This window comes from Xenopus laevis, chromosome 4L, assembly GCF_017654675.1.
Source record: "Xenopus laevis strain J_2021 chromosome 4L, Xenopus_laevis_v10.1, whole genome shotgun sequence".
Taxonomy (NCBI): Eukaryota; Metazoa; Chordata; class Amphibia; order Anura; family Pipidae; genus Xenopus; species Xenopus laevis.
This window is the reverse complement of record NC_054377.1, coordinates 30,759,750-30,772,303: the sequence shown is the minus strand read 5'-3', so window position 1 is coordinate 30,772,303 and position 12,554 is coordinate 30,759,750. Positions and strand designations below refer to the sequence as shown.

At 39.3% G+C, this 12,554-nt stretch overlaps 1 protein-coding gene across 2 annotated transcripts; it reads right to left on the bottom strand.

Annotated features, from left to right (window-relative positions):
* Positions 1 to 1,612: 1,612 nt before the first annotated feature.
* Positions 1,613 to 11,741, bottom strand: rbm14.L (RNA binding motif protein 14 L homeolog). 2 transcript variants are annotated; one of them, NM_001086145.1, is given in 3 exon segments: positions 1,613 to 2,850; positions 7,161 to 8,022; positions 11,080 to 11,657. In NM_001086145.1, coding segments are annotated over 3 exon segments (1,404 nt in total). In that variant the 5' UTR covers positions 11,432 to 11,657; the 3' UTR covers positions 1,613 to 2,660.
* Positions 11,742 to 12,554: the final 813 nt, after the last annotated feature.

The following is a 12,554-nucleotide window of genomic DNA, read 5'->3' as shown; positions in this document are numbered from 1 at the left end:
TGTAATAAACATCAGAACATGTAGATCTGAATAGGGAAATTTGCGGTTATCAAATCATTGCCTTTGTCACGTCTGAAACACAGCTACATATTGCACTAAAAAGATTGTGTTATAGACGTGATTGTGTTCTCACTATGCGTCTTAGATCATGTGAGGAACACAGAGCTGTCAGTTAAGGGCAGGAAGTAGGCGATCTTGCTGTAGCAAGATACACGCCCCCTAGTCATTTGTTAAGAGACGTTGAAGTGACAGGAGCTCTGCAGAAGTAAATGGCATTTGAAATTTAAACATATTGTGGATGGTTTTTTTAAGTTACAAACACACTGGATCTGCTCATCTATATGAGGGCGTCGCTAAAACGGATTTTACAGGAAGCGACTTGGTCTCTAGGTCCAATTTTGAAAAGACAAATGAAAAAATATATATAAAATATATAAAAAAAAAAATAACCAGACCAATAAAAGGTTGCTAAGAAGGACAATTTATAAAATACTAAAAGTTAAAGCTTTAAGAAACAGCACTGGTATACGTCTCAGAAGTGATGCATTACCTAATGGTGCAACACATCACTGGCTCATCACATCACTGGCTCTCGTGACTAACTCCTCAGACCCGTTCAGACAACTTTTTGAAGCAGGGTTGATGGACCCTGCCTGCATAAGCCAATTACTTCAATTTTATTCTGCCTGGTACAATCAAGAAACTGCTTGCGTTTTGCTGCAGCTTTCAAAAAAGACAAAAACAATGTCATTTATTGCATCTCACTATATGCATTCGCCATAGACTGAAATGATGCAAATTCAAATAGTCCTGGGGTTCCTAAAACATAACACTTTCAGACTGCAGTGACTAAATTCTATGCTGAACCATACACTTTACTGAGCTACTATTACTGTTTGGGGAGTCTTAAATGATATACGATTACAAAAGCCCAAACATTTACTGATTTTAACTAAAGCTAAAAGGATTATGAAATGAAAACATTATTAAATAAAACCTCTACAGCAGTTTCATTGAAGATTAACTGTACCTTGATTAAAGGGTCTGCTTGCTTGTAAATTAACTTTAAGTATAATGTAGAGTGTGATATACTGAGACAATTTGCAATTGGTTTTGATTTTTTGCCATTTATGGTTTTTGAGTTATTTTGCTTTTTATTCAACAACTCTCCAGAATGTGAATAGGAGAGGGACCGAATAGAAAGATGAATGCTAAAAAGTAGCCAACAATAAATGTGTAGGCTTTGAAGCATTTGTTTTTTTAGATGGGGTTAGTGACCCCCATTTGAAAGCTGGAAAGAGTCAGAAGAAAAAGGCAAATTGACCAATTGAAAAGTTGCTTAGAATTAGCCATTCTAGAACATACTAAAAGTCAACTTTTAAACAGCCCGTTTAAGTAGTACCATTAGTTTTGCAATTTACAAAGTATGAGGTAGCCTACAGCAAATGTGCAAGCTGATCTACAATCAATAGCAAATCTCCAAATTCAGCTAATCAAATCTACTAGTCATATCCTTAGCACACACAACCACCATAGTTCCAAACAATATTTGGTGTTTACAATCCAGTCATTGCAAATCCCCCCATTTAGAACAAGAGCGGTATTCATGAAAGCAATTTCAACCACTTTATTTATAAGTAGTTTAAAAAAAAAACAAAAAACAGGCCTACCCAAAACAAAAACGCAAAAAACAGTGAGTAAAGCATTCTGCAGCATATATTATACAGCTAACATTACAGAAAAAAAAAAAGTGGTGCACACAAAAACTTCAAGAAATTAACAATGGTGGATAATAAACTGTTTCTATCCTGCAAATAAAAGTGTGTTTGTAAAGTTTGTCAGTGAAAGTTACTCTTATGCGGTTCTATTATCTCCTGGGATTGAGCATGGAACACTTTATGGTTACATTGTTTATGGAGTACTTTATGGTTATATTGTTTAATATACAACAGCATGCATTTTTAAAGTCCCTGTAACTTACTTATTTCTCTTACACAAGAAAACAGAAGAACACATTCCTATAAAAATCAGGAGAACTATTGCGGGTGCAGCAACTACTTGATACTGACACGTTTCTATGATTTTTATAGGAACGTGTCAGTATTGCTTTAAGTAATGTGGATCTTTATGTAAAAGTGAATTTAAAGGTAAACTTCCCTTTCAAATGACACCTTACAAAGGGATTAATGGGTAAAGAATTTGTATACTAGTTTGCTAATGTCTAGTATTCGAAAATATCGGTCACAAAGCAGTCACAAAACACAGACGGATCAAGCATCCTTAACTTCAGGGGGACAATAAATAGATGGATGTTTGAACATAAACTGTGGTGAATGTTACAGCACACTCTAAGTGAGTAGGAAATGTATGGTTGCGGATAGGATGTTTAAATTTGCAGATGGGGGGGGGAGGGAGGGTTAGCAATGTACCTGTAATCCGTGGTTCAGTTGTGCACACTAGCATTAAAGGTTCTCAGAGACTGAAAATCGAACATTGATGAAAGAAAATTAACAAGATTTATATAGTTATTGGTTTTAAATGCATTCAGCAAGATAACATTGTTTATAAAAAGTGTATAAAGCTGAAGCTTAGACAAACACACTAAAGAAATTATGAGATTGCTTTGATATTCAATTTGTACAACTAGCACTAAGCGCACATTATAAACGGCGGGGGTAGCCAGCATGAAGCTGAGCTGAACGAAAGAAATCATTCAATGCATAATCAGACTGAGATTCCGGGCGGCGGTAGTCCAGTGCAGAGCTGGGAGGAGATTGGCGGTAGGCAGCAGACAATTCAGATATACGGCGGTAATCGGATAAGTCGGTAAAACGGCGGTCTGTAGCATACCTGCGGTCGAGATACAAGGGGAAATTATAAATGTGAAGAATTATTAAACAAAATGTTTTGAAAACACCAGAGGTAAAAAGGCGTAAGTTATGGTTTTCCACACAAGACGCAAATGTAGTCAAATACAGAAAAGAAGATCTAATTGTTCTTAGAACATATGAAGATTAATGGCTACAAACAAATAACTCGAAGTCTTCAAGATTAACGATGCAGATTTTCAAGTGTCGCATTATACAAAAATTAATACTGCAGAAATACACATTTCAGCTTTCATTCAATCCCCAGACCAATATTGACGGACAATCCCCACTACAAAGCTTATTGAAATACTAGTAGGTCTAAGTAAAGGTGGCCATACACGGAGAGATCCGCTTGTTTGGCGATGTCGCCAAACGAGCGGATCTCTCCCCGATATGCCCACCTTGAGGTGGGCAATATCGGGCTGATCCAATTATAGGCCCTAGGGCCCACGATCAGATCCTAACAAATGGTAATAGGTGGTCGGATCGCGGGACAGATGCGGCCGCGATCCGACTGGATTTTTAGTCCCATCCGATCGAGATCTGGCCAATCTCGATCGGGGAAGCCCATTGAGGCCCCATACACGGGCAAATAAGCTGCCAACTCGGTCTGTCGGCAGCTTTTATCGGCCCGTGTATGGCCACCTTAAGGAGTGTCTTGTGCATACAATAGTAAAGAAGCATGAATAGCTTTAATTATCAGCTGGGAATACAGTATGTGCGTGTCTCAAGTACATATATGTATATATATGTGGGCAAATCAAAGAGCCCTAACTAAGAAATTCCTTACCTGCCCTTACTACAAACTAAGGTGATAAGGGGATAGCAGCATGTAAGGAAATTACTATGATTGGTAAAAACATACCCACTACACTAGTCTCTCTTTATAGTTATTTCAGCTAGCGTCGCACAAATCACTAGTCAAGAACTGCAAACTTCATAAAAAATTGTGTAAAACGAATTCAGATAATATGGGAGTCTATGAAAGACGGCCTTGCCATAATTGGGATCTCCATGCCTTAAGTCTACTAGAAAATAAGTAAACATTAAATAGAGCCAACAGGCTGCTTTTGCTTCCAATAATGATTAATCATAAAAAATTCAGATAATATGGGAATGTATGGGAGACAGCATTACATAAATCGGAGCTTTCTGGATAAGGGGTTTCCAGATAATAGATTCCATACCGATACAACATTTGTGGGCAAATCAAGGAGACCTACAGTAACTTAGAAATTCCTTATCTGCCCAAACTATTTGAAAGAATTAAATGAGGAAAGTAAGGTGATAGCAGCATGTAAGAAAATGACATTCGTCCAACCATATTATGGTATAAGTAAAACAACTGTTAAAAACTGGAGGTAATGTAGGTGGGGCGTCAAATATGTTGGCAAAACTAAAAGGTGGAGATTCAGAGAACACAAACGGAGTGTACTGGAAACTGATAAGGCGTATGGACAAAAGTCACTATAGGGATTTTACCATTACTGGAATTTAAATTGGTAATTAAAAGAAAAAAAAAAAGTATGTTTAATGTACTATATTAATTTATACATTTTATTGTGTCCATTTAGTTTTGCTTTTACATAAGGTATGTACCATTTTGACCATCCAGGAACTTTTATTGGCGTCCATCAGACTGCATGGAGTGCCTTTGTGCATTGTTATTGATAGTCTTTGGCACCTTTTGCATCTGGAGTGTCCATCACGATGCCGATTAAAGAGTACGGTGCTGCTACATTTTGTTTCCTACTCATCACTGATTAGCACACATATTGTTGAAGCCAGCGCATGTGCACTCATAGTTAAGGCACCACACAACACTGTCAACTCCAGTGTGCCAATGATTGTGCTAATTGTGTGCAACTATTAACAGACCAGACATGCGCAGAATGTTTTCTGAAGATGTGAAATTTTGCATTTGTGGATGACATTTAAATATGTGGGCTTTGAGATTATGTATTTATATAACTTTGAGGAAGACAATCAATGCTAATGAAAATGTGTTGGATTCTACCATTACAGAGGAAAAATTAGACTTAATTGTATTTAGGGATGCACCGAACCCAGGATTCGGTTCTGTATTCGGCCATTTTCAGCAGGATTCGGCCGAAACCTTGAGCCTGGCCGAACCGAATCCTTAAAATCATGTGACTTTTCGTCACAAAACATGGAAGTAAAAAATTTTTTAGCCACACACTTCGTGCACGGTACTGTTTTTCCCTCCACCTTGCAGATTTGTATATGCAAATTAGGGTTCAGATTCAGTATTCGGCCAAATCTTTCACAAAGGATTCGGTGCATCCCTAATTGTATTTCTATTTTAACACAACCCTATTGTTTTATTTGCTATTAAACGTTATCTTAAAGGAATAATTCAGTGTAAAAATAAAAACTGGTTAAATAGAAACATTTTTTTATTTTGCACAGTCTAATAGTTAGTTAGCCAAAAATTGAATGTATAAAGGCTGGAGTGACTGGATGTCTAACATAACCCAGCTCTCTAAAGGGGGGCCATATGGGACATAACTGTTCAATGAGTCTGCAATTGATCCTTGGCATGCAGGTCAGATTCAAAAGCAACAGTAATGACTCATATGCCCCCCATCAAGTCATTAATTGGTTACTGCACTGGAAACCAAGAGAACTGCAAAGCAGGAAGTAGTGTTCTGTTCGACATCCAGTAACTCCAGCCTTTATAGATTACAGTTTTGGCTAACTATATTGAAAACATTTTTTATTTTGCACAGCCTATTTAACCAGTTTTTATTTTTACACTGAACCATTCCTTTAAGCAGAAAACAACCTTTTATGTTTAGGCTATCATTTTCTAAAATATAATAATTTAAATTAAAAAAGAAGTAATAAAGGTCAATAAGGTGCAGCCTCACTAGTCTACCCCATGAAGCCTTTAGCTATTGCCAGCTTCACCTACTTCTCGGCAGTGTCGCTCATCCATCCAGTGTCACAAAAATTACCAGCATCCCCCTACCAATGGAAGGCGCCATTTTGTTGTGAGCAACATGATGCATTCCAGCTGCATTTGGGGCTTGAATGCGCCTGTGCGAGTACAGGCCCAGAAGAAATAGGCTGCATTTTGCCCTGTGCATCCCTGTGATGAAACGCTGCAGAATTGGCTTTTTTTTTTCTGGGATTGTCACGATTTTTATGAAGTTTTTATTTCTACATTACACTGTTTACACTGCAAATAATCCACCTCAGGTCATTTTGCCTGGTCATGTGCTTTCAGAAAGAGCAAGCACTTTAGGATGGAACTGCTTTCTGGCAGGCTGTTTCTCCTACTCAATGTAACTGGATGTGTCGCCTGGATTTTACCATTTTACTATTGAGTGCCAATCTTAGATCTACCATGCAGCAGTTATCTTGTGTTAGGGAGCTGCTATCTGGTTACCGTCCCATTGTTCTGTTGTTAGGCTGCTGGGGGGGGGGAAGGGAGGTGTGATATCACTCCAATTTGCAGTACAGCAGTAGAGTGACTGAAGTTTATCAGAGCACAAGTCACATGACTGGGGGCAGCTGGGAAACTGACAATATGTGTAGCCCCATGTCAGATTTTTTTGAGAAATTGATTTCAGTGCAGAAGTCTGCTGGAGTAGCACTATTAACGGATGCATTTTGAAACAAATAAAAATGTTCCAATGACATTTCCCTTTAAAGGTAAGTTTCACCTACAAAGTGCCTATTTCAACAACCACAGCACCTGACCTTCAAATCTGCTAAGTAGAAAAGCACTAAGAACTCTGTTATGTGTCTAAAGAGTGCAGCTACTATTAAAGAAATATAGCTTGTTTCTTCTTGGACACACAATACAGGAGTTTACGATCATGAATGACAACACAAAATGCAGAAAATTAGTGTTAACAGCAAATGTAAAATATGCCCTTCAAAAATACTGTATATTTAGCAGCATGTGTGGCATATTTTTTCCCCCCAGCACTGGTGAAAGGTGATACCATTACAAAAAAAAAAAGAACAGGTTGCATGGCCGGGTTTGGACTCTTCTGCACAAACAATAAATATGGAAGAGAAAAATAGCACATGTATACACAATACATGTTTTAACTTTAAATGGTAGAACAGTGCCAATAGCAGGACTGTGAAAAGGACATCTTAAGATTCTGGGTAGTATGCCTTATTGATTGGACACCCTTTACAGGGGAGAGATTGGATGTGTATGGCCAGTTCAGTAAAATTTGACCTAGCTTGATATGTACCTATATGCGGAGTATCTATAAAGAAAGCTCTGAACACTCTTACTAACCGACATACCTTTGAATGTCAGCTGAACTTTTGTAGCTGTCAGCTATTGAGGTCCGCGGCGGGGAGAGACGGGTGCGTTCATACATCGGATTGGTGGAAGTCATAGATTGTTGACCAAGAGAGGCAAGTGCGGTGGTGTCATAGGCAGCAGCCTGCTGCTGACGATAGGCGCTGGGCACTACAGATGAAGCATAAGGGGAAGCAGACATATGTGAAGGCTGGCTGCCATAGGACGACGCCAGGGAAGCCGACTGTGTACCATAGATGGAGGATCCTTGATTACTGTAGGCAGAAGGCTGGGTACTGTAAGAGCCCATTTGATCTGTGCCATATCCAGAAGAACCACTGTAAGCTCTTTGGCTACTGTAGGAAGAAGCCAATGCAGAGGCCTGGTTAGCATAAGAGGCCAACGCAGAAGCCTGGCCTGAATAACCAGAAGCCAGGTTCCCATAACCTGCTAGCTCAGAACGGTACTTTGATGCTAAGGCAGCAGTCTGTGATAAAGCGTAGTCTGATCGACGCATCGGACTCCTGTCCCTTGCATAATACAGTGGTGATGGTGGACGGGGTCTGCTTTCGTAAAGGTCGTAACGAGAGGATTCTGGTGCATATCGTTCATAACCAGACTTAAGGGCATAAGAGGCATAGGCTGCTTCAGTGGCTCTTCTGTGGTTGTACGACTCGCGACTCTGTGGTGCTTCGCGATCATCTGTTCGGCGTCTACCATGGGAACTACCATTTGAAGTCCCTGATCGCTGGACTTTGTGAGACATTTCCACATTAATCCTCTTTCCTTTAATTTCCTTTCCATTCAAAGCCTCAATAGCAGCCCTAGCTTCACTTTCTCTCGTCATATGAACGAACGCATAATCTGATAAAGGGTCATACGAAGGGGGGGGAAAAAAAAAAGGTTACAAAATATGAGAATATATTGAGCAATAAATAGATTGGCAGCTAACCTAATGAATTGAATACAAAGCTGAAGCTGATCCAAAAACCCTACAATGGTATATAAAGTATTACAAACCTATTAGAGGACCCATTAGAGGCAGTCACAAACTGACTAATAAAACAATATTCTGTATAATGCTATGCCTTGATGCATACATACCCAGAAAATGTAAAGTTAAACTTTCTATTGGGGGAAAACTGTCCAATCCTTTTTGAACAATCTGTAATGCGCCACACACTAATTTCAACCTGTAGTACCAAAACAACAGGTATAATGTCTTAAAACGACAATTAACAGAGAGGATCTTTGCCTATGGAAAATGCCTATGAGGGTATTGGGATTGAAATCCACTTCATGTGTGCAACAAGCAGTAGTAAAATAAGTGAATGTAATTGATGGAGCTATTCTAAGCATTTTTGCAATGTACATTCATAATTTATTTTTAATTCTAAGATAGTAAGGGATATTTGTACTTTAATTTTGTTACAATAGGACCACCTGCTGGTCGATTTCTAACCAGTCTGACCACCAAGTAGTCAAGGAAGTAGTCAGGAGAAAGAAAGACTGTTCTGATGCTCTTCTGGTAAGGAAAGATTTTGAGAAAGGTTTCTAATTTTATTCCTAAGCAGAACAACATCAAAGCAGCCTGTTTCATTCTCCTGACAACTTCCTTGACTACTTGGTGGTCAAAGTGGTGGGAAACTGACCAGCAGGTGTTGCTGTTGTAACAAAATAAATTAATTCATATTAACAGTACGTGTATCCCTTAATATCTTGGAATTAAAAATAAAATAATGAATGTACATTGCAAAAGTGCTTAGAATAACACCCTCATAAATGTAACACTTATTTTTAAGGTTTACTTATCCTTTAAGGTGGCCATACACAATAAGATTGACTCATTTGGCAAGGTTGAAAAACAAGCGGAATCTCAACCCACAAAGGCAGGGCAATGTTGGGTTAATCTGGGTTAATCCCTAGGGCCAAACGATAGGATTACAGCTAAGGAAATGGGCGCATATGGAACAAGGACTGACCTCCTACACAGGCAGATAAACTGCTGAATTGGTCTAAAGGACCGATATCTGCCCGTGTATGGCCTTTCTACACATGGTTATTCCATTCCCTGACCATAGAGAAACCAGCATGCTCCCTCCAGCAGAACAACTTAGTGAGAGCAGCAAACCCCTAACCCATCTCCCCTGCCTACTTAAGGAAATTGTCATTACTTTAGGAACAGTAACATCAATTTTTTATTTTTTACAGTAATAAAAATATAATGCAGTTTTGCCCTGGACTGGAAACCCGGCTCTGTTTGCTTTAAAAACACTACTATTGTTTATATAAATAAGCTGCTGTGTAGCAACAGGGTTAGCCATTCAAAGGAGAAAGGGTTCAGGTTACACAGGAGAGAAGCTCTGTAGAATATAATGGTGTTATCCACTACCTGTGCCAGTCTTTTTTATAAAAAAAAATTTCCACCATTGCTACACAGCAGGAGTCAAATATCTGCCACAAGCCGATACAGCAAGACTGATTAATAATCAGAATATGCAGACTGCACTGGGTCTTGTGTTGTCATGTAATCTAAAGTAGTTTATAGTTTTTGTATTGTTCAACACAAATTTTCACCAACTCTGCAGAACCAGTGGCTGCAGCAAAATAATACTCCAAATTGAATGATCTTTGCCCCTGCAGTTTGAGTTGGAAACAGTAAAGGGGTTGCAAAGCCAAAATAAAATCCAATACAAATCTCTACACAGTCGCCAACTGCTCTACAGGGAAACAAACAAAGCTGGTTGAGTTTTGCATGGCTGGGAAGTAAGGAGGAAGCTGCCCCTACTGTTCATAAGTATGTTTGTTTCCTTGTCCAGCAGTTAGGGATGTCTGACAACTCCTAACCACAGCAGTAAATTTCACTGCATAGTCAGGTTTCTTATAAAAACGGTACACATTTTATAATTTAAGTATATTGGAGTTAGGTTTCTTTTTCATTAAAGGGGTGCTTCACCTTCAAACAACTACTTGGTTTCAGATAGATCACCAGAAATACCAACTTTTTCCAATTAGTTTCTGTGTGACTGTTTTTCTAATATTGAAATGTCATTTTGTCACCTTCTGAAGCAGCCCTGGGAGGGGGGTCGCTGACCCTGTAAACTGTTCTAAATGAATATATTTAGTTCATACATTTCTTATCTTTGTCCCCGCTGAGCAGAATCTCTGGGTTTCATTCCAGGCAGCTGGTCGATAAGATACAATAGTTGCTAATACTCCAGAGATGCTGCTGAGAAATCAACTAAATGTTGCAAAATTTTAACAGTTTACAGTCTGTGACTGAATTACCGAACTGCCAGACTGGGACACCGACATTCAAACTTAGAATTTGGAAAAACAGTAAAAAAACAAATAATGGAAGGTAATTGAAAAAAAAAAAATCTTTATTTTTAGGGGACAATTTAAAAACAGCTGAATTGGAAAAAGTGTTTGGAAGGTGAGCAACCCTTTTAAAGAAAGTAGAAATCGGATTGTATTTTTTTGCCTTTAAATGAGGTTATTGAATAAGTTGGAACATCTACGGGGCAGGGACGTCCTTAGTCATATTTTATTCAATTTCTATTATTTTGTTGCCGGTTGTATGGTTCAGTACAAGCAATAGGCACACTAGTAGTACTATATGAATGTTGCCAAAGACATGGCAATCGCCGAATAATCTCTTCAACCTGCGCTCTAGTAATTAACTACTTCACTGACGTCGCGACAATGTAGTTTAAATAACCCAACGCCATTACTCGGATGAGGAGTGCACGTGGGCCGCAAGCCTCTCACGGCATCTTTATCAATCTCACTACCCCTTTCCAAAGCCTTGTCCCCGCTCCGCCATTTTACCTCAGTCGCTTCGGACACGTAAATAGTGCATTGTCTGCCATGTACCCTCTACTACAAACAGTCCACCCGACACTATCGCGTTCCATTTACCTTTTACTATGTCACATTCCACCACCCTCCCGTATTCCTCGAAGATTTTGCGGATTTCTGAGCCTTCGCAGGAGGAACTCACGTTCCCCACGAATATTTTCCAAGTGTTTTGAGGCCGGGGCTTAGACAGCTCTACCAACATCTTTTTGCCATTAAGCTCGCGGCCATTCAAGTCTTCGACGGCCTTCGTGGCCTCCTCTGCCCCGCGCATGTGGACAAAGGCGTATTGCTTCATGACGGCGCAGTTGACGACCGTGCCGTAGCGTTCGAATAGCTCCGTGATCTCCTCCTGCGTTGTCCGGTCGTCGACATTACCGACGAATATTTTCATTCTCTCGTCGTAGTTCGGCATGGATGCGGAAATTATTCTCGATAGCTAAGAGACTGCAAAAGTAAGGCTAGCCGCAGAAAAAATAAGAAAGCAAAGATCGACTGCCTCATAAAATACCGATTTCTAAATATTATACTTTGGAAACGCGACAATTTAAAAAAAAAAAATTCAAGGTTGGGATTAAATCGCTTAAAGATGGAACCTCGGCGGCAAAAAAAAAAAAATAGCCCGAGCAAACTGATCACACACCCAACCGTACATGTAAGAAAAAGTCTTTATTTAGACTGCGCCACCCCCCGACCGATAACCTCGCTTTTTAATTTTTCTCTTCCGGTTCTCAGCTCTAAAACCGCGATATAAGAAAAGTGCTACGTCATTACGCTGCACGTAAGGCGTGAGGCTCGGTGGGTGTGTCGGCTTTATAATGTTTGATCCAAGTGAAGGAGAGATCTTGTCTTTAAAACACAATTATATTTCACTATTTAAGAGTACTTCATATAATTGTATTGCTTTTGAGTTGAGTAATACGCTTTTAAACAAAAATTTAAAAATGGGCTGTATAATACTCGCATTTACCTTTACATACCAAAAGTGGGCATCAGTTATTTTAGGGATATACCCAGGATGGTGCTCTCTGCTTTCAGAGGGTTTAACCAGTGTAAATAGCAGTAAATGCAAGTGCTTAAGGCAATGCATAATACAAATTCAGAGCTTTCAGCTCCCCACCCCTATTTTTCAGGAGTTACCAAATTTTGGGCTCTGACCCCCAGTCTCCTGTCACTCTCTAGCATTCTTTCAATTTCTGATGATTTTCCACAATTTGGGGCATTCCAATGTACATCTACATATGCACAGAACTTTTCAGTGACATTAGTGACTGTAGTGATACGCATAGGGTGGCCACCTGTTTGGTTTTGACAATGGTTGCCACTTTTTCTGGAAAAAAATACCGGCCTTCCTATATATTTATCTTTTTTTCTCATTGGGATCAACCATCATTTTTACCGGCTGGTGGCAACCCTAGTTTTGACCCGAACAGTTCGTTTTTTCTAACAGGCAGTTCGTGTCTCCAGTTTCTGTTCAGTTTTCAGCATTGTGAAAACCAAACACTAATCTGGCCAATAAATTATCAAGCGAGGTTAAT